This window comes from Telopea speciosissima, chromosome 3, assembly GCF_018873765.1.
Source record: "Telopea speciosissima isolate NSW1024214 ecotype Mountain lineage chromosome 3, Tspe_v1, whole genome shotgun sequence".
NCBI lineage: Eukaryota > Viridiplantae > Streptophyta > Magnoliopsida > Proteales > Proteaceae > Telopea > Telopea speciosissima.
Genome location: NC_057918.1, coordinates 4,030,952 through 4,056,111, shown reverse-complemented (window position 1 = coordinate 4,056,111; position 25,160 = coordinate 4,030,952). Strand labels below are relative to the sequence as shown.

The following is a 25,160-nucleotide window of genomic DNA, read 5'->3' as shown; positions in this document are numbered from 1 at the left end:
CTGGATTGGCCACTTGTCAACTTTCAGAGCCTTTTATTTAAAGAGTATTTCAGAGCCAAGTTCGATCATACACTGCCACATTTTCCCTTCTATTTTCTACTGTCCATTTGTTTTCAACCATTTCCCAAATGCAGGACTTTTTATGGACTTGACATGTAGCATGCTACCTACAACATGTGGGGCCCACCCAATATGCTACATGGTAATATTAACACAATACAGGAAGGCCTTCATATGTGGGCCATGCAGGAAACCAAAACCCTTACAAATATACTATTAGTATACAAAACTGTTTATAAATACCCTGTATTCTTTGACTAATCTCTCCAGTACTTTCTGAATCATGACCCAAAATGAGCTCAATCACATGAATTTAACCGTTTATTAAATATGCGTATACTTCTTCCCCTACCCATTGATGGTTGCATTTATTATTTTCTTCAATCCAAAAACAATCCCAATTATTTGGATATTAAAACCACCTCACTAGATTGCTTTGTAAACGTTGAGGTACCCTAATTGATGAGTTTGTAAACGTTGGTACCCCACTTACAATTTGTTGGGTACCCCAGATGTCATTTACCTTTTTTTAACGATGAAGTCATTGTAGGCTTGTCATAGATTCTAATGCAAGTGCAAGTAACTGAACAACTTGTTATGGACTTGCAGGACTTCATTGTAGCTTATTGTCCCAATGAGGATATATCTCAGGGTAGATAGGAGAATAGTCTGAGAGCATGGGAAATTTTTCCTTAACTTTCAAAACAAAGAAGACGGCATTATTTTATCCAGTCAGCAGGAATATACAAACTCCTGCTTGGTCATACAGGGAACTACTGAGAGTCCCCATCGAGCGATTGCATAAAGAACACCAGTACAAACGATCCCATCCTGTTAATACTCGACCACCCATTATGCTACAGAAGAAGCCAACCATCAAACAAGAACTTCTACTAAAATAATTAAAAGAAAAATTGAATCTACAGGGAATGTTCATCAAGGAGATTCAGAACAATGGGCTTCTAGTATTTAGAATCCAAAAATGGGTCCGATTCAAGAGGTACAAAAATTAGAAAGAAACACAATGACATTATTTTAACTAATTGATCTACTTATTCTTTCACTAGTTCTATAGGGAAATTTAATTGAAACAAAAAGAGGTTGGAAAAGATCGAGAGTGTAACAGATAACAGAATTGTGATCATGTCGAAATCTGATTTTGGAGACATCATATGTTTGACATGGAATAGATCCCAAACAAGCACATCAGTTCCAAATATTCTTTCTATCATAACAATTGTGGTCCACAGTAGAAAAATTAAAATACATATAAAAAATTCCAACTTTCCAAGTTCAAATCACAAACAGAAATGAACTAATAACAAGGATGGTATTAAGCATACCTCAACTGAACCAACATAGTTAGAAATCCCATTAGCTATTGCAGGATTTATAGTGTACTTGGCTATATATCGTTTGATACGGAAGTTGTCATTGCTTGATGCACTTGATTCTATTGATCCTCTTTGCACCTTCATCTTGTGAGCAGTTTGCCATGTCCGGCTTATCACCTGCTAGGAAGAGTATTCTCCCAACTTAAGCCTCAAAGTAATCCAGAACAAAACCTAACACTACTCCATGCAAAAGTGTAAGCAAAAATATGAGCAATCAAAGAATGCAGTTCAATTCAAAATAATTAACATTAAAGTTCTATTAAAACCCCCAAAGATGAGCCCCCAGGGATGATCCCAAAGGTCTCTTTCACTTTGGCCTTGTCAGCCTTCCGTCAAGTGTTCAGTTTCGCCGAATAATAATCCACCAGATGGTAAAAGAACAACATTTTGTCTTGTCCTTTTTTCAAATAAAAAGTTTGAAACTTTAGTGACTAGGGTTACAAGGTGAAAAGTCCAAGAACTGAATACATGACCAATTAAGAAGCCCCCTATCTGATGAAACTTGTAGATCAGCCACATCATCTCACCACAAGGCTGAAGTTGGGTCCATAATCAAGTCAGAAACCTAGACAACCCACCTAGATTCCTAGACAACAATCATTCTGTCGCTGTAATAGCATGACGGTTGATGAAATTATCTGTTGGACTGAAAATGCCCATAAAGAGTTGGTTTTGAAAACAATGCCATAGTTGATATGGTTCCAAGGTGAGTCAAGGTGACAGACAGGCACTTAGGCAAAAAAAGTGCAACCCATTGCACGAGGCTCCCGCCACTGCGGTGCTGGGGAGGGCCATAATGTACACAGCCTTACCCCTGGCTTTCGCAAGGAGGTTGTTTCCAGACTCAAACCCACGACCACTTGGTCACAATGGAGCAACCTTACCATTGCGCCAAGGCCCACGACCACTTAGGTACTAGTACTACCATTTATTCTTAGGTGGCGACATGTGGATGGGTTATTTGAAAAATAATAAAATTTTCCTCCTTAGTTATATAAATAAATCAGGGTTCATGTGTAAAATAGAACACTTTTCTCCATTAAGGTTGAATTATAATGGACGTTTACGGATAAAATAGAACATTTGTTCTTTTAGCTTTAATATTGTATTCTATAGGCAAAAGGAGCCTGACTTGGGGCTTAGGCTTATGGAGAAAAGGGAGACAGTGACTCTTCTTCTTAATTTGGGGAAGAATGATTCAGGTCAGCTTCCTCCTTTGCTTTGCTTCCTTCCTCGTCTTTATTTTTGTTCTATAGAGCTGCAGTTGCTGCCGCTGCTTCTTTTTCTCCTTTTTTCCCCCTGGGTTTCCCTTTTCAACTGGGTTATTAACACATAAGGTGATTGGTCACCTTAGGTCTGAAGGGTTTCCCTTTTTGTATTGTTTGTTGACACCAGGACAAAGTCATGGAAAACCTTTGAAATGATTTCAATATTGGACCTCAGACATATAGAAGTTTCGAACAGGTATGTTAGGAAATAATCTTATTTCCAAAGGCATTGCAGAGAAACGATTAAAGGGAACAGAAATCCATTGAATTACTACCTCCACCCCTCCTACCTCCTCCTCCCCCTCACCCCCCACCCCCCCCCCCCAAAAAAAAAATAGAGGTACAAACTAAATTGGGTAATTTAACATCACAGAAACCTAATTTCATTCCCTTTTGGCCCTTAAATATCCTCACTGACTTCTCCCAATTTATTACATGATTCTTTATATAAGCTTATAGACGTTCTGCCTTGTTAGGCTGCTCAGTGTTGCCCTTCCTCACATATCATATCTTCTAATAAACATCAATGAAATCAATCAGAACTGAAACTACTTCGGAAAATCCGATAGGTCCTGCAGGAATCAGAAATGCATGCAAAGAAATAAACAACCAGCCATGAATATGTCATTGGCACATAGACATCCTCTAATGGAAATGTTCATGAACAACAGAATTAACAACCAGAGCATAAATCATCGGGACAAGGAGACATGTTCTCTAATCTTGCGGTTAACCAACAAAGAATCACAAACCTCTCCAATACGACCCATAGCCTGTGAGTCAGAAGATATAATGCTGATAGCTCCCATATCATGCAAAATGTCTTCTGCAGCAATTGTTTCTGCCCTTATACGTGATTCAGCAAATGCCACATCTTCTGGAATGTTCTTATCCAGGTGATGACAGACCATCTGCATGATTTTGGATCACTATGAGAACAGATGCAAATTAATCAATATAATACTGATACTTCTTATTCTTTTCCTCCATACCAACATGTCAAGGTGCTCATCTACAGTATTAGAAGTATAGGGTCGTGTTGGGTTTGTTGATGAGGGCAAGACATTTAATTCACCACAAACTTTGATGATATCTGGAGCATGACCACCACCTGCACCTTCACTGTTCAACAAGATATTGAATTTGACACTTCAAAATTAAATGGGATTGAAGACAGAACAACATTGACAAACTATATTACCCTACAAAAGTTCAATATTTGTCTTTAAAAGGTCACAGATATTGATGCAGAGCTAAGGGTATACTCACATAGGAAGAAGGGCCAGCCATTTAGCCACAGTTCTGGTTCTGCTCTTAACTTGGGCCAGCCTTAGGCCAGCACACGTGGGCCTTGTATGGATTGTTATTTTGTTTCTAGAAGTTGCTGATGTGGGCTCCTCCAAGGACAGCTAGACGTGGAGCTGCTACAATCTTCCATAGTTGCTTTTCATTTAGTTTCCATTTTGTTTCGGTTTCTATTCTTGTAGAAGACTCTTTGTTATAGTAATAGCAACTAAGAGTTCTTTTTTATATTAGCAAGTTTCTATTTTGGATCTTCATCTAAAAGATTCTAACTCGGCAGCCAAGTGATCCTCCCCCCACGCATAAGAGGTTAATATTTTTGTAGTTGGTTGGTTGCTAGTTATAAATATAGAGGAGGGGGCATGCTGCCCACATTTTGATGATTGAAATTCTGTCTTCTATTGAGACTACACAGCTGTGTTGACTCAGTTGCAGAACCTAGGTGGTGAAACCTAGGGGGTTGGTGGTGAAGCTAACCACAGGCTTGGTGGTGAATCCAAGTCATATTCCCCCTTCTCTTTCTTCTTCTTATATTTTTCCTTCTCCTGCCATTATCTCCTGCTTTCAGCAACTTCAAGGGCTTGCGTGATGGTTGTTTAAGGGACTAAAAATTCAGGTTTGAGGGTTAGTTTCTACACTTATTCTTGTTCGCTACTGTTTCACCTAAAAGCTTGAACTGTTAGGGAAGGGCAGCGTAAATGTATACATCAACACTCCCCCGCACGTGCAGGCCAAAATCCCATTGTCCTTGCACGTGGAACTCACGTGGCACCGAGGGAGAAGAAATGTTGGGAAAACTCTTCCGATGCACTTCCTAGGAGTTGAACATTTGACATCCCTGTTCTGATACCATGTTCGCTACCGTTTCACCTAAAAGCTCAAACTGTTAGGGAAGGCTTAGGGAAGGGCAGCATAAATGTATACATCAATAATTCTCCTTGTTCTTATTATTATTAAAAAAAGGGTGTACCCAGTGCACGAAGCTCCCGCGACTCTGGGTAATTATTATTATTTTTTTTGGTGAATATAATCTATTACCAAACCCCAGGAGGGGGCAGGGGAAAAAGGGGGAAGGGGATATATAAAGAGGAAAGGGAGAGAGAGAGAGAGAGAGAGGGGGGCAGCCGAGAGCCAACCTACGCAGAGGTGGGGGCCTGCAAAAGAGAAAAATCAAGACCTCAGGATACAACAATATTCCTGTTCCTTGGGGTATCAAGAATGGATCTATGAGGGATAAAACTGAGCTTGGAGGAGACATCGAAGGAGATGGCTTTCCAAATCATATCAAAAGATCTAGAGTTGGAAGTCCATCTCCTGAGATTCCTTTCCATCCAAATGTGGTAGATAGTAGAGCTAAAAACAAGCTTTCCGTGGGTTATTATTATTATTTCAGTATATACTATATACTCGCCTTCTTCTGCCTAGAACTGATCTCAGTTGCAGCAGCCTGAGATTCTAATAAGAATCCTAATCAGGAGCCAAACTTCAGTCCCTGTTCCTAGATAATCCAACCATTGGATGGACCCATCTTTTGAAGGATTCTTCACCCCTGTTAGGCCTCCATTCAACCACGATTTGGAGCTCATCTGACCTTCAGATCTGAGGTCATCTTAGTTCTCTTCTACTTTCTATTTTCTATTCTCTTACTTTCTAATTCAGTTCTTGTTTGTGTCTGCATATCTGTCCATTGGCTCAAGTCCATCTTGGGAGTACATAAGCAGCAGCACATATTCCCTATTCAACTTGATTTCCAGCTATACCCAAGTGCTGGTTATTAAGTGTTTTTTTTTTTTGGTGAACAAAAAAATTCAATACCAAAAACCCAAAAGGAGGGGAAAGGGGAGGGGGAATACACAGAGAGGGAGCGAGGGGGGTGGGAACTATATAAGCCACAAAGCCTAGGGGGTGTGGCTAGGACACCATAAAAGAGAAGAATCTAGGCCCCAGGTAACAACAATGTGCATGTTCCTTGGGGAGTCTATAAGAGAGCCATGGGGGAGCATATGAAGTCTAGAGCTGACATCGAAGAAGATGGCTTTCCAAATCAGGTCAAGGGACCGGAAGTTGGAGGTCCATCTACGAAGATTCTGCTCCGTCCAGATATGAGAGATAACAGCCCCAAACACAAGATCGCCAACAATATCACAAATAGAGCTACTAGAAAAGGACATATCTAACCATAGCCACTCCCGAGCGAAGGGAAGGGGGTGCCTACAACGGGGCCAAATGGACTGTAATGCTTTTTTCCAAATAGAGAAGGCTAGGGGGCAAGAAAAAAAAAAGGTGATCGACGTACTCAATACCATTCCAGCAAAGGAAACATGAGGGGGAGACAGGGATGTGGCGGAGAAGGAGAAAAGATTGGGTTGGGGAGGCAAAGGTTAAGGGTTCCCCAGAAATTGAAAGAGTGTCTAGGGATGTGGCCTTTGAACCAAACAAGATTATGCCATGGGATAGAAGGGCCATGAGGTCTAACAAAATCTCAAGCAAAGCGGGAGCTAAAAATACCATTGTGGGAGGGGAGCCAGATGACTTTGTTCGAATGTGAGGGATGGGGGGGGGGGGGGGAGGGGGGAGAGGCCTAGACCTGAGAGAGACCGGGGGAAAGGGAAGGGGGGGGGGGACCAGGAGCCATGGAAGATGATTGAGGAGAGGGGCAGATTTAGGGATACTAGTAGAGTAGACTCCTCGGGAACCTATGATGTTGTAAAGGACTCCAAAGGGATGCCAAGGATCAAGCCAGAGGGAGGTGGAGGTCCCATCAACGATCACAGAGGTGGTGGCACTAAGGGCTAAGGGACGAAGGAGAAGGATTTTATGCCAGACCCGGAAGGGGTTAGCAGGCTGGGAGCAGTCTAAATGGAATCATTTTTGAGGAGGTAAGAGTAGACCCAATTAACCCAAATTGAGTCCTGCTTAGTGAAGATTTTCCAGATTAGCTTGAGAAGGCCTGCAATATTGTAATCACGAATTCGGCGGATGCCAAGACCTCCTTCAGATTTGGGACCGCAGGTAGCTGCCCAGCTAATCGGATGGAGGAATTTGGAGGACTCTTGTACTTTCTAAAGGAAAGCACAGAAGAGAGATTCCATAGCTTTGATTGTGGATTTTGGAAGCCCATAAATATCGCACCAGTAGATGTAAGAGGATTGGACGGATTTGATCAATACAATCCTACCCGCATAGGAAAGGAATTTGCCCTTCTAAAGGTGGAGCCTCTTACGAATAAGAGCTAACATAGGGGTGCAGTGATGACCAGTCAGCCTGGCAAGAATAAGGGGAAGACCAAGGTAATTCACGAGAAGGGACCCGAGGAAAAACCCAATCAGGCGGAGAAGGGACACTTAGTCATGCTCAGAGATCCCCAAAAGAAAGATTTGTGCTTTTAAGAGGTTGATACGAAGACCAGAGAGAGATTTAAAGAGTTGAAGGGAAGACATAATGGATGAGAAAGAAGAGGGTAAAGCCTTGGAGAAGATCATGAGATCATCTGCAAAGGCAAGGTGGGTGAGATTGAGGCTCTTGCACTTGGGGATGGGGGAGATGAGATGTTGATCAGTTTTAGCCTGAATGTTCCTAGAAAGGACCTTAAGAGCAAGGGAGAAGAGGAAAGGAGAGAGGGAGAAACCTTAGCAGATATCAACTTTCAAAGGGAAGAACCCGGTAAGGGAGCCATTAACAATGGCCGAGAAGAAGAGGGAAGAGATGCAAAAATGAGTCCAACGGACAAAGACAGGGGGAAAGGACATCTGAGTCAAGACATCACAAATGAAGTCCCATCTTAGGGAGTCAAAAGCTTTATGGATGTCAATCTTCAAGAGGGTAGCAGGGGAATGCGATTTAAGGTCGAAACCCCTGGCAATCTCCATGCAAAGGAGGATGTTGTCCACAATGCTTCTACCAGAGATGAAGGCAGATTAGTTAGGGCTAACTAAAGAAGGAACAACCAACTGAAGACGATTAGCCAGAATTTTCGCTGTGAATTTGTAGAGAAGGTTGTAGAGGGATATAGGCCTGAAGTCTGACAGCGAAGAGGTACCCTTTTTTTTGGGGATGAAGCAAAGAAAAGTTTGGTTAATGCATGGAAGCTGGCATTGATTAACGAAGAAGCTACAGATGGCTTTAATGAGATCATCTTTGATGATATCCCAGCTAGCCAAGAAGAATCCCACGCTGAACCCATCAGGGCTTGGGGCTCGATTGGATTTATGCGAGAGAACCACTTTTAGGATTTCCTCATCCGAAGGAATGGATTAAAGGGAATCCAAGGAGGGGACAAATTTATTGATGAGGTTAGGGGGGGGGGGGGGGGGGAGAGAGGGGAGGGTAGAAGAGAGGAGAACTAGGAGATGGCTTCATTTTTTATGTCATGGGCAGCAGTAATTTGGGTGCCATCAGAAGCTAGGAGCATTGTAATGGAATTTGAGTTGGAGCGGGCTTTCAAGGAATGGGATCTCCAAGCTCAAGCCATTTAATGCAGGATTTTTGGCAGAGAAAACTCTCTTCTTGGGAGGAGAGGGAAGATAACTCGGTGGAAAGTCTTTTTTCTTCCTCAGCAAGTGAAGGGTTGAGCATATCCAACTGGAGCTGGGATTGGACAAGGGAGAGGTTGGAGCGGCAGGAAGAAAGCTGGGAGGAAATATTTCCAAAGGAGGTGGAGTTCCAAACTTTGAGAGCAACTTTGGAATTACGAAGCTGTTTTGCGAAAGCAAGGAGAGGGAGGGAGAAACAATGGACAGGCTTGTTCCAAGCCTCTCGGACAATGGGGAGGAAAAGGGAATGAGAAGACCACATGTCGAAGAATTTGAAAGGCTTTGGGCCAAAGGAGGAATTGGGTTGAATGAGAAGGTGACATAGGCTATGATCAGATATACCAAGGTGGAGGAAGGAGGCGTGAGAATTGGGGAATAGGGAGAGCCATGCGTTATTGATGAGGAAATGATAAATTTTGCAAGCAATTCGATTAGGGCCCGCTCTCCTATTGTGCCAGGTAAGGGGGGATCCCGACCATCTCAGGTCATTGATACCAAGGTCTTCAATGCAGTCATTGAAGGTGTTGACAGAGGGGAGATCAAGGGGGCGGCCACTAATTTTTTCAGAGCCGAAACGAACAACGTTGAAATCACCTCCTATACCCCAAGGGAGGGGGCCAACCCTGGATTTGAGGAGAGAGATCATCCCACAAAGGGAGATGATCAACAGCTCTATTGAGGGCATACACAACCGAAAGGGAGAGAGAGAACGAGGGGTTGAGGAAGGATAGATGAAGGTGGAGAATTTGGGAAGAGGAGGAGGAGATATGCATTTTTGAGGGGTCCCAAAGGATCCAAATGCGGCCATTAGCGGAGTGGTCATAGTTGGAAAGGAAGGACCAAGAGGGGGCATTAGAGGAGACGATGTGGGGGGCATTGTCCTGGCGAACTCTAGTTTCAAGAAAAGCACAAAAAGAAGCTTTACTGGATATGATGAGTGATTTAATCTTGGCATATTTGGCCAAGGATTTGAGACCTCTGACGTTCCAAATAAATCCAATAGACATGGAGAACTAAATGTGGTTGTGCGGAGACACCCGAGGAGGGAGGCTTCTACATCTCTTGCGAAAGTAGGCAATAAGCTGGCGCCATGCCAGGGGGTGCCATAGGGGAAGGACCAAAAGAGGTCGGGGCAATGGGGGAACCAATAGAAAGAATGGGAGGGAGGGCTTGGCAAAGCTTCTAGGGGAGGGGGGGTCTCACCAGAGTGGGCCTCATTGAGAGGAGGGCAGCCATCGGGAAGGGAACTCGCACCGGATAAAGAAACCAGGGAAAGGTCAGGTGAAGGGGACGGATTTTGGGTGGCTTGGTTCAAGGAGAGTAGGTTAGAGAGGAGATGGTTCAGGAGTGGGATTAAAAGTCGGGCCGGTTCAAATGAATTTGGAGAAGGTAGGGTTAAACCAGGGTAAGGATGAGTGTGAGAAAGAGGCTGGGTCAGAGGTGGTCGGGGGTGCATGGGATGGGCAAGGGATGGGTTAGGGTGGGACGGGGTAGGCTGGTTAGGACCAGGGTCAGATAGGGTGCGGGAAAAGGGAGCCCTTGGGCCCAGGTTGGGTTCAAAGACATTGGGACACATGGGTCGGGGGTTACCGTGGTTAAGAGAAGGGTTATGTTTAGTTAAAAGAGAAAGAGGAGGAAAGTCGAGAAGGGGGGGTTGGTAGAAGAGGGGGGAGCTGGGGAGAGGACGTCATAGAGGTTTTAGCACAAAAGGGGAAAAAGTTTGAAACTGGGGCAAAAGGAGACCGTACAAATGATGGTTGCAGGTGTAAGGGGTCAGGGTGGGTAGCAGAGGAAGGGATACCTTCGAGGGAGTGGCATCGTTGGTGAGATCGAAGAACTTTCTGGTAGGTACTTGACGTACAGGAGGCATGGGCCTGCGACGGCGGGCAAGTTTGGAGCCTAGTGACGAGCGGACCAAATAGCCTTGACGAACCAGAAGCTTGAGCACCAATTGAAGAACCAAAAATTTCAAAACTTGGGACAAGAGGAGCCATCTAGACCTGCGACTGCGACAAGGAAAGTGACTGCAGCGGCAACTGTGACAAAGCCTGCTGTTGAGGGACCATCGGACCAAGTATAACAGGGGGACCAATGGTCCAGACAAGCGAACTGCACCGTTGTTGAGAATCGAGCCAGTCTCTAGAATAGTGATGGAGCAATGGCTCCTACCAGGGGGAGAACTAGAGGCCGATTGCCCTCGGAGACGGCGAAGACGACGGCGGGACCTTTTTCGGCCTCGACTGGGATCACGGGAGGTGACAGGTTGAGGCGGAGGAGCTGGGTAGAGGGTAGACCCAGGGAACAGAGGGGAGACCAATGAGTTGAGACGTCGGTCGAAGGCGGCAGATTCTGGAGAAGCTTGGTGGCAGTCGGTGGAGACGGAAGCAGGCACTGAAGTTAGGGTTGGAACAGGGCCATGAAATTCAGCTGATGGAGGAGAAGATGAGCTGGTAGTAGGGGCGAGGATCTAGCAATGGAGAGATCGAACCAGAAGGGCCAGCAGTGACTTCGAAGGTGGCTTCTGTATCTTTAGAGTCGACCAGCAGAGACGAAGAGGCAATTGTAGCCTTACCAGAGCATGATATTGAATGATGACCAAAGCTCTTGCAGTGGATACAGTGAGGAAAAAGCCAGTCATACCTAATAGGTTGTTCAAAACTGTAGCCATCTTCTTCTACAATGGAGATGGAGGAAAGAGGGGGACAGTCTGCAGGGATGTCAACACAGATCCTAGCAAACGTGAGTCGGTCCATCATCAAAGTGCGAGCAGCAGAGTAAAGGGGGAAGCCAATGATTGAACCAATTCTACTAAGGCAGTCTTGGCTCTAGTAGTGGAGAGGACCTAGCAGAGTAATCCAAAGGGGAATGGAGCTGAAGTCAACCTTGTGGAGTTGCATATACAGATCCCACTGGCAGCGGAAGATTGGCTTAGTTCCAACAAGCCATGGAGCCCCCAGCAAGAGCACGAGCTTTAGCTTCATCAGAGAAGAACTTGAAAATGAACACATCATTGTCGAGGAGGTAAGTATCCAGTGAACCTTGAGCTTTCCATTGTTTAGTTAGACAAGCTTTAACAATATTGAAGGATAGTCGAGAACAAAGTAAATGGCCAACAAGGCAAGTTTTCCATTTGGAAATTTCAGGAGAGAGGAGGTTCTTAGGGCAGAGAGCATACGTTGAAGAACCATCAGTGGAAGGTTTGACATAATGGAAAGAGAGCCTAGAACTAGGGGGGAGAAGAAGAAGAGAAGAGGGAGGACCAAGTTTAGTCCCGGCAGGGGTTGGGAAGGTGGGAGGTGGTGGGGGAGAGCTCATTTTCTCAAACCATCAGTGGCCTATTCTATGGGTAGCGGGGAAGAGAAGGGGGGGGAGAGCTCATACTAGAGAAGCTTTAACAATATTGGGCTAATTGACTAAATGATGCATATCACTTACAATTTAATGTTCCTACCACATGGTGGCAGAATGATTTGTGGGGATAACATTAGAACTTAAATGTAACAACAAAATTAAGTGAGCTATAATAGCCATGTATTGGCAGTGGAATTCAAGTCCCAAACTGAGACTTAGTGTATAAATCCTTGGTACAAAACAAGGATACTATGAAGTCATAAAGACTTCATGTAACGATACTATAACTATATCCAATTATTCCCTTTAAGGTAGAAGAAAATAAATGTTTAAATATACGTGCCAGAAAAAAAATGAAAGCAATGTTTCCCTGAGAAGGGAAGAAGTTAGGTCGGACAGACCTTGCTCACATATTTGAACTGTATAAACTACAGAAAGGGTGACTCAAACCCAAGGTTGACTGGTAAATTATATTAGAAGAAAACAAGCACATCTTTACCTGTGATAAGTATGGATTGTTCTATTTTTAAATGCGGCAATTGTGTGCTCCACACATCCAGATTCATTCAAGGTGTCAGTATGGATATTAACCTGTCACCAATTAATAGAGAATCAATGGGAAAGATCAAACCGACTACTTGAGTAAAAAAGTAGAGACCAAAACCAAAAGAAAGACGATACTTGGATGTCATATTCTTCCGCAACACTCAAACAGTTGTCTATTGCTGCAGGGGTACTTCCCCAATCCTCATGCAGCTTCAGACCCATCGCTCCAGCCCTGATTATTTCATGTAACCCAGTTGGCTTGGAACTGTTACCCTAAACAAGCAGAATCGAATTCACAACAGAAGAACAGAAAGCAAAATGCAGTAATGCACAGTGGATGCTGCCTTTAAGACCAGCAAGATGGGAATGAAAAAATAAAAGGGTGGAGATATTTAGCACATTTTTTAACATCACCCCTGCACCTTATTGCTTATTTTTCTAATATCACCTCCCAAATCCCAATTAATGCATGCAAAGTGACATGCCCATCTCCTTCGCATCATTACAATTATTGGTTGTCTACAAAGTCACACAACGAACCCTATTGTATCATATAATAACTCGACTACTAGTATTATGACCTCATGGGTATTGTGGTACATAAGCAACCCAATAATGAAAGAGCAGCATTAAACACACCCCTAGCAACACCCAAAGAAAGATTAATACTAATAATTAAAGAAATTGAAGCAGCATTGATACCTAGAAATAAGAATTGAAGAAACAAAGAAATACACACCTTCCCAAAGAAGCCAAAGTTGAAAGGCATATCATCAGTTGACTGAAGCATTAATTTCATATGTATTGGTGCAGGTGTACATGTAGTCGCACGTGTCCCATCAGAAGGTCCCGTGCCACCTCCTATTAATGTCGTGATACCTTTACAGGTAGTAAAAACTCAATTACTATACTTACTAATCTTTCAGCTTCAGATAAGACCACATGAATTTTAACAAAATAATCATTAGAAACAGTGGGCAGGCATACCAAGAAAACAATTTCACCATTTATATTTAACACCCCTTACATGCTCTGTTATTCCTCATGGTGATCCAACCAGAAAAGTGGATAAAAATACAAGTTGAAATCACAACATCGTGAATATTTGGTAAATTTCAATCGAATAGAGGAAAACAGCTAATCATCAGGGGCTGTTTGGTAGCGTTTTCTTAAATGTTTCCTGTTCTTTCCAGTTTTTTTTCCTGTTACATCTTTTTTTAATAGTTTTCAAAAAAAAAGAGAACATTTTAAGAAAACTTCAGCATAAACAGCATAGATTCCCTCTACTGCATTTCCAAGAAACCTTCTTTTCTTCCTTTTAATCTGAGAAGCAAACTTCAGAAGGACCGAACTCAAGGGAAGGTCCTATCATTCAAAGGATGAGATCTGTATTATTTGGAAATGTGTCTTTATTAAAGAAATCCCCTTCAACAAATCAAGCATTGTTTTTTCTTCTTCCCGAGACTAAATCTATATTTGCCCTTTATCTCTCACCATCCTTCCGATTTTTCTAAGAAGGTATATCAAAAGATGCAGCTTATCCACTTCAGTCTGGCAATGATAAATCAGAGACTTAAATGTCACTGAGAAAGAGGCCCTGCATACTGTACAACAGTACAAGGCCAAGGAAATCTATACAGAATGGAACAAACTAACAGTTAGTTCACAAGAAAGGAAGCTAGGATTACTTTTCTGCATATCCATGAATGCGTATTAACTTTTCTTAGGAAGTAGATTTTTCATTTTGTTTATATAAGTTTGTTCAAGTAAATCTTTATAGTGTGAAATCATCCTGTCAACAAGTATACCTTCAAACAAACCAAATTGACTCCCTCATGTAGACTCTAAGCAGGTTGACTTGAAGGCTGGTTTTCAATATATTGGTTTACATTGGATAACTTGTAAATATAGCGGAATTGAACAAGCATAAAGTCCATGGGGTCTTAAAATAGCAATCATATGGGCATTTTTCCACTCGACAGTTAAAATAACCTATGCTCTGCATGCAAAAAATACCCATATTTCAACATATTCTGCATTGCAACCGAGCAGCAATAGATCGACAGCACAAAACATACTCTAGACACAGGATATGCATAATAAAGCAATGATTAAAATTTTGAGCCTCATGAGTCTAATCTGAGTCCTTGCCCTTCACTCAGAACTGGTACCTATGCCTGAACTTTACCCCACAATCCAACCTTGACAGGGATGGGGTCCACCCTCCCCTCTCCCCTAAAGGAAAATGGAAAAAAAGAGCATCCGGAGCCAGTCCTAATGACTACACTTTGGCCTTCTTCCAGTAACTTCTGTTCCTTTGCTTATGGACATCATGCAACTTATCCATGAACTCTCCTGTCAAATCTACCCATAGCTTTTACCACATCCTTATAATCTTAACCTAGGCATGATGTGAAATGTTCCACTCGTCAAAAGGCCGATGCCTACGCATCACAAGCATGACTGTACAAGAACTAAATAAGGGCAATATATGTGACACATTCATATTGTGACAATATCAATGCATTAATCAACCAGCAATCCTAGAGAAGAAGAAGAAGAAGAGAAAGAGAGAGAGAAGAATTAAGAGGAATGCAGTCCACGGTTCGAGAAGTGAACAGCTTACTCAAACTGTGGGCCTTGTAATGTATTTATAAATTATAATAACCAAAGAGACATACAACCGACTTAAGTAATTGTGCCAACTAATACTCAAAACACTCCTCACTAATTAAGTACTAACTAAGATTAACAATAAAACATAACATAGAAACCATGACTACACTTAACACTCCCCCTCAAGCTGGAGCACAGACATCACCCATGCCAACTTGGAACACCCTTGTAGAAATACATTCCGGAACAAAGCTTTGGTAAACAAATCCCAAGTTGACTATGAGAGTTGACAAACGGAGTGGAGATCAACTTCTTCATCACTGCGTCCCGAACAAAATGATATTCTACTTCTATATGCTTCGTCCTATCATGAAAAAATGGATTATTAGCAAGTCAATGGCCACTCGGTTATCACAAAACATCTCCACCGGCTTGTTGATTGAATAACCAAGCTCTTGAACAAAGGACCAAAGCCACATCAACTCAGCTGCATTGTGAGCCATAGCTCGATACTCCGCTTTAGCACTCAAACGGGCCATCGTAGTTTGTTTCTTACTCCTCCACATAACATGATTTTCTCCAAAGAAGGTACAATAGCCTGTAGTATACCGTCAATCACCATTAACCTCAACTCAATCAACATTAGTATAACCAACAATACTAGTGTGACCATGACAACGATAAATATGGCCTTTCCCTAGAGCATCCTTAAGGTATCTCAATATACGGCAAACTGCCTCCCAATGAACTTGCTTAGGTGTTTCCATGAACTAACTAATCACACCAACAAAGGAGATATCAAATCGGGCAACGGTAAGAAATATAAATTTACAGACTAGTCTTCGATATTGATGGCTATCTTCAAACTACTTGTCATCTGACGTTCCAAGCTTGATATGAAGGTCGATAAGGATATCTATAAGATTACACCCTAACATCCTTGTCTCACTCAGAAGTCAAGGACATACTTCCGCTGAGACAAACTGAGTCCTTTCTTACAACAAATGACCTCAATACCAAGAAAATAGCGGAGAGCGCCAAAGTCTTTCATCTGAAAATGTATTTGTAAATCTTAACTTGTGCAATCCTAGACATGTCATTACCAGAAATAATGATGTCATCAACATAAACGACCAATACAATAACTTTAGAGTCCTGACGTCAAACAAAAACTAAGTGATCAGAGTAACACTGAGAAAAACCATATGCAACAACTTTGCTAAATTTATCAAACCACACTCGTGGGGACTGTTTCAGCCCATAAATGGCTTTATGCAACCTACAAACTTTCTTAGTGTCCCCACCCTAAGCAACATACCTAGGAGGTTGCTCCATATAAACCTCTTGCAAATCACCATACGAAAAGGCATTCTTGATGTCTAACTAGTAAAGGGACCAATCAAGATTAACAACCAAAGATATCAAGATTCACATAGAATTTAATCGAGCAACTAGGGAGAATGTCTCAAAGTAGTCAACCCCATAGCTCTGAGTGCAACCCTTAGCAACTAGACGAGCTTTCTACCGCTCTAGTGTACCATTAGGGTTATACTTAATAGTACACACCCAAATACCCAATGACACCGTATGAGGTTCTTATCGAGAGGTAGGCTACCAATGTCCAAGTCTTGTGAGATAGCAAGACATCCATTTCCACATTCATTGCAGTTTTTCACCTAGGGTTAGACAAACTAGCTTTGTAACAGATAGGAATGGAGTGAGATGTGAGATGTGAGATATAGAGCAAATTGATGAAGGAAAGCAAGTAGATGAGAAATAGAAACATAATTAGTAATTGGATAGGCAGCCAAGGAGTTTTGAGTGCACGAACGAGTACCTTTTCAAAGGGCAATAGGGAGATCACCATCAGAAGGAGAATCTCCAGGCAAAGAGTCGAATAGAGAAAGCGAAGGAATGGCAGGAGTAGACGGTAGTTGCTTAGACCGGCGCTTGTATACCTATAAGGGCACTCCTGGAGGTTTGGGGTCTGAAACCTCAAGAGGAATGATCTAAGGAATAGATGGGAGACTATGAGATATAGGACCTAAGCCCAAGGAGATAGTTTATCGAGGACAAGACGAAGATTATGAACAAAACATTAACATCCAAAAATGTGAGGTAAACTAAACAAGGGATTGGTAGGAAAAACAACAGAAAAGAGGGTGTGATTACGAAGGACAGAGGCGACATCCGGTTAATAAAAAAAACAGGCGGTCAACACAGCATCACCCCAATAAATTTTTGGGACATCATATGGAACATTAAAGACCTAGCAATGTCTAACAAATGACGGTTTTTCCGCTCTGCCACACCATTTTGTTGAGATGAATAGAACAGTTGGTTTGGTGAATACTGCCATTGTCAAAACAAAAAGATGAAATCCCTCGTTGGGTAAATCTCAAGAGCATTGTCAGTACGCAAAATTTTCAAACAAACACCAAACTGAACTTTTATTTCACTAAAATTGTTTGAAGACACAAATTCAGAAAGATTTTTTAAAAGGTACAACATGTCATGCGAGAGTGATCGTCAATAAAGGAAACAAAATAATAAAAACCGGACCACCTCTTGACGCTACATGGGCCCCTAATATCTGAATGAACTAAATCAAATAAAGATTGACTCATAGACTCACAACGTGACAAAAAAACTGTACGGTAATTCTAGCCAAGCTCACAAGCTTCACACTCAAGATGGGAAATAGACTTGCAACTAGGGATCATATATTGTAGCTTGGATGGAGAAAGGTGCCCCAGCTGGTAGTGCCAATGTAAAGGGGAAACGCCAGTAGAGGTAGCAGCCGCCAGCGCCGTAGATGAGGAGGCAACGTCTTAGAACATAACATAGAAACCGAGACTACACTAAACACATATGAATAAGAAAAAAAACCAAAGGTGTGAGAAAAAAATACTTGGACAATAATAAATATTTTTAAAGACAACACAGGACAACCGACTCACATAAATATTTTGAGATACGCTTGAGGCAATTGTATCATGATTCTTAAACTTGCGGCATCAGCCTTAAGTGTCACATTTTTGCCCCAACCATAAGCCTGTCTTTTTTAAAAACAAATCTGTGTGCATGTTTTCATACTGCTTCAAGTGGGATTTCAGAAGGCTAAATGAAACCAAATATTTCGCACCCATAGTGCAATGAACGATCATTCTTGGAACAACCTCCTGTCCGTGTCACTTCTCTCAATATTGAGAAAGTTAAGGGCCATTGTAATACGTGAGAAAGAACGTTCCTCAAATCCTCAGTTCCATTCGAATATGGTATTTTACAACAAATGTTTTACTTGTCATCTTCACTTCAGGAAGTCGGGACCACAGATTCAATGTTGCAAATCAATTTTATGGACTTGTCATGTGCACAGTGCGGATTAACAACTAAATAATCAACGAAAGGCACCTAGGTGCCCCTCAACAGGGCACTTTTCTTGCATAGTGATTCAGACAAAATGAACTTCCACCAGTTACTGCTAATCTAGGATACTTTACATAATACATAGGAATCTCACCACTGGATATTGCTTCATATGCCTGTTGAGGGCATATAAAGTGGACATGACAATCTATCGCCCCTGCAGTTACAATCATTCCTTCTCCAGCAATAACTTCAGTACTGACCTGAAATAATACATGAAAAGGAAAACCATTAATTATGATGGGAACTCACATCCACACTAGATCAATTTCACTGTGAAAGGGAACTCACCCCAACTACCATGCCAGCAAAAACACCATCCATGACATCTGGATTACCTGCCTTTCCAATACCAATGATAAATCCCTCTTTGATACCGATGTCTGCTTTATATATTCCTGTATAGTCAATTATCACAGCATTTGTGATGACAGTGTCTAGGCAATCTGATGGTGGATATCCAGAAGCCTGCCCCATCCCATCCCTTAGGACTTTTCCACCTCCAAATACACATTCATCACCATAAACAGCAAAGTCCCTTTCAATTTCTGCAAACAAGTCAGTGTCACCAAGCCTAACTTTGTCACCCGTAGTAGGTCCATACATGTTAGCATAGGCCTCATGCGAAACGACTGTGAAAACATGATCTTCCCTACAGAATTAGAACTCTGGGATCAGGCATCTCCTATTTTACTTCTTCGTCTGTTCCAGATTATGGATACTTAAAGAATCTAACTAAGTTGCAAACATGACAAGGAACAATGACAGAAGTTCGGCAGCAATGTTTGCAACATCCAAAAAGTTCAAACCTGGCATTTGCTTCTTCTCTATGTCCAAAGCCTCTAGCACTTACAGCATTCATCACCTTTGCAATCTGGGAAATCTCAACAGGACCATCGGCAATGGCATTCCCACCACTGATCACTTGTTTACCTCCAATGCTTACAAGTGCGACACGTTTTGCTTCCCCTGGCTGCCAAAGTAAAACCACCATCATTAACCTAAAGATACATACACGGAAATAGACAGATGATGGAACAAGTGAAAGCCCATGCAAGTGCCCCTGGGTTGCATTGGCAGCATTTTTACAGATTAATAAAACAAAATAAAATACAGGTTCAAATCATATCTATAACCAGGCAAGTTTCAACAGCAGAGAGAGAGAGATGATTATTATTCATCTTAATTTGGGCAAACTGCAACAGAGAACATTTCTACACTTCAGGGAAAACATCAAATTAGCAGCAATACCCACTATCATATTTAGGAACATAGAAGAAATTTCACATGTACATACTGCAAATCAATCATCCAGCATGATACCCACCTCAAATCGGGTAGCTGTCCCTGCGAGTATGTTCAGCCGCATACCATATGCTCTCTCTCTATCGAAAACCAAATAGGGGTTCACCTCGATGAAGTGATAATGGCTTCCAATCTGAATGCAGGAAGGTGAATAGAAAATTTTGTAATCAATTTTTAAATAGACAATTCCATAGATAACAGCAGTACGTACTACAGCAGAACTAATGAATCTATAAGAAAACATATAAGTGGAGGTCTTTCCTTTTGATGTAACTCCTAAATATACAGACATAGATTACACAACGAAAGAAAAAACCTTAATCAATAAGGTTTCCAACATAAAATATAAATGCTGCATCCGAAATGTTCAAAGCAATGTTCAAAAAATTCGACCGAATAGTGAAAAGAAGAATTGCAAAATATTTTAATCTCCCAAGGGGATGCAACGAAATATATGTGGATAAATTCATATAAATTTTCAGTCAGAAATGGGCAAAACGAAACCTATAATTTTTTGTGTGCTAGGAAACATTTTTTTTTTAAATAAAAATGGGTAGAAAATGGCATCTCTCATTGCATTCTAGGTGCATACACTGAAATACTATCAACAATTAGCCTTTGAAGAATATTTAAGAGAAAAAAAATCTACCAGAATTTTTTTAAAATTTTGTGGGTTTTGCAAAATGAATTAAAAATAGGGAGAGGAATAGGTATGGCACCCGCATGCCGCACACTAGCGAGCAGCACCAATGGGGGCACACGACAGAGCATCATACAGGAGGGATAGGGGGTCATTTCAAAGGGGGGGAAGAGAGAGATAGGCACAGTGCCCACTAGCGCGCCGGCATGCGGGCAGCATACCCAGCCTTTTCCCTTAAAAATAATAATTGGAAAAAGAATCTGTGACGTTACAAATATGATTGCAATTAAAAAAAAAAGGGTGTCCCAGTGCACGAGGCTCCCACTACAGCAGGGTCTGGGAGGGGCAAATATGATTGCAATTAACTATTAAAAAAAATAGAATATCATGATCCAATATATTAGTGTTGAGATTCACCTTTTTTTATGTAAACAGTATTAGCATATCATTATTAAAAAAAATGGAGAATTTGACATATTCATATGATAAAATTAATACAATATGTTATAACACGATTTCTATTGTTTTAAGTGCATGATACGTGATATGCCTCGTATGTTTGTGTAGAATAGTAATAAAAGTTAACAGACTCAAAATCTACATGATACACTGTTTGCTTAGGTTTTGAAACCATTAAACCAGTTTGGATGGCTTTCTTAGGTTGCTAATAATTCCTAAATGTATGTTTATGCTTATTTAAACATCCCCTGAAGTTTCATTGCAAATTTCAAAGGATTTCTCACATTTCCCCAGATTTCGAGTACATTCTAGTTCACACATTTTCAACAAAATATTTCAGTTTTGACCATGTGGGAAATTGGCTGTTCTGTCGAACTTTGGAATCTTGCTTAAAAGAACCACCATTTAAGCAAAACAGGAGAAAGGAAATTTCAGCAGAATAAGTAAAAAGGTACCACCAATATCACCTCATCCTCAAGAACGAATTGAGATTTCTGCAATGCAATTTTCATATCCAGTATAGAAATTCACATCTAGTTTAAGAAAATGCAAGTTTCATCTAGAAAATTCAGATGTTTCAAGAAGAAGTAATGAGAAGACAGAAAGAAATGGATCAGAAGAAAGCAAACTTAATCTTCAGAAAGCAAGCATCTCTCAACTACAAAAAAGTGCAAAGTTGCTTCAAATGAGGCAGAAGAAGATAATACAAAATAGAATCCAACAATTCCCCTTCCAAAAATTTTTTAAAAAAAAAAGGAAGAAAAAGAAGGGACCGTGACTTAACTAAACATACCTGAATAGGCCTGTCAGCAGCATTAACAACTAGAAGGTTCACAGCTTTCCTTCCAGCATTAATTGTGATGCTTCCAAATCCAAAAACTATTTCACCAGGAATGCTATAATTTTCTGACATTGGAAACTTATCGAGTGAAGGAACTGCAGAATTGAACTTCTTTTCATCAGTATCTATAAGAAAATTTTCAGCTCTGTCTCAATTTAACTCAACGGACTAAAGAAAGTCAATCATTATTACTGACTCAGACAAATAATCTAGTAAAATTCCTCAAATAACAAAGTTCATAACCAAAGGCACAATTAGAGACGAAGGCCAAGGTTAAGAGTGATGCAGGACATTTGGGGCTGCTCCTACTAGTCCTAGCCCAGGCCCAATTGGATACTCCAAGGGATAACATCTCAGGCCCAAGCCCTACCAGCCCTGCATTAGTTTATTTATGTTTTATCTTTTATTTTTAGAGTTATTTGGCAGTTATTGCTGTAGATGTAGTTGTTAGGGAGTTGTTTTCTTCAAATTTTTTTTATTTTGAGTTTTTAAAAGACTGTATTTTGAGAAGGAATATGGAACAGAATTGACTAATGAAAGAATGAATTGAGTTTATGGCTGTGTGTGTGTGCATTCTCCTTCCCCCCCCCCCTCCTTCTTCTTCTCACAGCGTCTTCTCTTTTCCCCCCTGCAACTCTGATCCCCCCTCTTCTTCTACTGCTTCTTCTTCTCACGGTTTCTTCTCTTTCCCCCTACAATTCTGATTTCCTTTCTGGATTCTATTTTCTCCTTTCCGGTTCCCTATTAAAGAGCTTCTAATTGTTCAGAGAATCTTTAGTAACCAACAAGCTCTATGACTCATTAGTACAAACTCAAATTCCATCTAACACAAGTACACAACTGACAAATTCTTACAGGATTGTCCAAAATTCATATTAGGAATCTAGGGTCCATATCATTTGTCAGATATTGGCAAGAAATCTTTTTTTCTTGAGTATGCAGAAGACTGGATGCAACCAATAGATATATCAAGACTGTTAGAGTTGTTAGAATTTATGTAATAAGGGTATTTTAGGAACTAGTCTTTTGTCTAGTTGCCTTACCTTTTTTTGTCCTTTTTACCTTTTAGCTCCCTAGGGAGGTGGATGCAATATTTCCCTTGTTATCAATGAAGTAATATAGCTGTGTGGAGAATCCTCTCCAACACAACACATTACAACCGAACCTTCTTCTCTTCTATTCTATTGTCTTCTTTTTCTTCTTCTTCTTCCCTCTTCCTCCTTCAACCTCCTCTCCTTCTCTTACTTACATTCATAACCTAAAATCCAACTTGGTATCAGAGCTCTTAGGTTTGAGAGTCATATTCCTCTTCTTGCTACTTCTTTTTCTCTCTCTTTGGAATCGCTTGTGCCCTAGGATTCCAAAGAGGAGGCTTCCAAGTGAAACAGTTGTTGAAGAAGTAAGAAATAGGCTCTTTACAACCTATTTAGATGTTTGAAGTGGATCCTTGAGCTTTATTGAAGCTCTCTTGAAGAATTGAAGCTGCTCCTAGGGTTACCGCCAACACCCTGTTGCAGGCTCTATTTCTCTCTTTCTCTCTCTCGGCATGTGTTTGGACTTGGGGATGGGCCACTAGAATCGCCCAAGGGTTCTTGTTATGCCCCTTTTGTTCCTTTTTGTTGATTGAAGAAGTCTTTTAAGCTTTGCCCTTTTTTCATGGGCTCTGCCAAGGTAAAACCGATACCGCTTCTTTCATTTTTCTTGCATTTGGAATGCAATGTGTAATTTCATTGGTTGAAAAATGGTTATGGACAGCTTTGTTTGGAGTCTTTGAGTTTGTCTAAGTTGGTGTTGCTCCTTCAAGAGTGTTAAGGTGGAGTTATTCAAAGTTTGAAGTTATTTTCTCCTTGGCTGGAACTGTTTTCTTGTGTTGAATTTCCTATTCGGGTTGAGTGTGCACTCTCCACCTGATTTGGATACCTTGGTTTATGGTCAAGTGCCATTTCTTCTACAATATGATTGATTCAGATCTCTCCGGGCTTGGTTCGGCTGATTCACAGCCTACTCCGGCAGCCCCTTAGTTTGTTTTTGAGAACCCACATCCACAAATCTCCATGGTGAAGCTAGATAACACCAATTACTTGGATTGGTCTCACTCCATGAAGCTTTCCCTTAGGAGCAAAGGGAAACTTGGGTATATTACAGGTGCTATTACAGCCCCAGAGCATGGCTCTCCTGCCTATCAGAAATGGGATACTAAAAATTCCACAGTCATGACTTTGCTGATTTAGTCCATGAAGCCCGAGATTGGGAGAAGGTTTATGCGAAAGGAAATTGCCAAGGCAATTTGGGATAGTGTCTCTCAGACCTTTGACAAGGTAGGTGACTCTGCCAAGGTCTACCAGCTTCTCTAGAAAATTATTACAATGAGGCAGGGTGACAGGATTATTTCTGAGTACTATAATACCTTTGTTGATCTTTGGGAGGAGTATGACCACTACAAGGACCTTCAATTAACCAACCCAGAGGATGAAGCGAAGGTGTATTGCATTCTTGAGAAGGAGTGTGTCCTCATTTTACTTGGTGGCCTGAACCCTGATTATGAGCCAATCAGGATCCAGATTTTAGGCCGGTCCCCTCTTCCCTCTCTTGATGAAGTCTGTAGCTACTTCCAAAGTGAGGAGACTAGGAGTGTTGCCATGGAACCAGCATCACCTCTTGAGAGGTCTGCTCTCACTTCTAGTTCTCACAGAGATGCCCGTGGAGGTGGTAGAGGCCAAAGGCCTAACCGTGGGGAAGACAGAGACAGATTTCGATGTGATCATTGTGGCAGATCTGGAGATACTAAGGATAGGTGTTGGACTCTTCAGGGTCGTCCTCTCCTGGTACACAAGGTGGAGCTATTGGTACCCGTGGTGGTCGTAGAGAGCACACAGGATGATTCTACCTTGACGGATGTAGTTTTTCGCAGAGTCATGTCACATCTGAGCACATCTTCTTCTACTCCTACAGTGGCCAGCTCCTCTTCATCCTTCGCTTTGCAGGTCTCCACATCAACTTCTACTACAGCCCAGTAGGGTTATTGACTCTGGTGCCACTGACCACATGACTGGTACGTCTCATTATTATGATTCCTACACCATTTGTTCTAGTAAGGATAAGGTTAGGGTAGCTAATGGCTCCCTTTCCTCCATTTCTGGTAAGGGTAGCATTCCTGTCACAACATCCATTTCACTTGCTTCCGTCCTTCACATCCCTAACCTTACTGCTAATCTTTTATCCGTGAGTCATTTGACTAAATCCCTGAACTGTTGTGTCACTTTTTTTCCTTCCCATTGTCTTTTTCAGGATTTGGTGACGAAGAGGATTATTGGCAGTGGACGTGAGGAGAAAGGCCTTTACCTTTTTGAACCTTTTTTGTCCACAGCTCAGTCCTATGTGTGTGTGGAAGTAATGATAGTAGTTATGTGGATTTTG

The 25,160-nt window shown here is 41.5% G+C and overlaps 1 protein-coding gene across 2 annotated transcripts in view; it reads right to left on the bottom strand.

The window, feature by feature from the left end:
* LOC122653549 (urease-like) overlaps positions 1-25,160 on the bottom strand; it is a 52,335-nt gene that overhangs the window by 1,440 nt on the left and 25,735 nt on the right. For both annotated transcript variants that reach the window (XM_043847409.1, XM_043847410.1), the window contains exons 6-16: positions 21,696-21,838; positions 19,826-19,936; positions 19,292-19,471; positions 18,790-19,149; positions 18,593-18,701; positions 13,193-13,332; positions 12,589-12,726; positions 12,407-12,498; positions 3,715-3,844; positions 3,475-3,633; positions 1,404-1,571 (exon numbers count right to left, since the gene is read on the bottom strand). In XM_043847409.1, the coding sequence (XP_043703344.1) occupies positions 1,404-1,571; positions 3,475-3,633; positions 3,715-3,844; positions 12,407-12,498; positions 12,589-12,726; positions 13,193-13,332; positions 18,593-18,701; positions 18,790-19,149; positions 19,292-19,471; positions 19,826-19,936; positions 21,696-21,838 (1,730 nt within the window). The remainder of the gene's footprint in view (positions 1-1,403; positions 1,572-3,474; positions 3,634-3,714; positions 3,845-12,406; positions 12,499-12,588; positions 12,727-13,192; positions 13,333-18,592; positions 18,702-18,789; positions 19,150-19,291; positions 19,472-19,825; positions 19,937-21,695; positions 21,839-25,160) is intronic.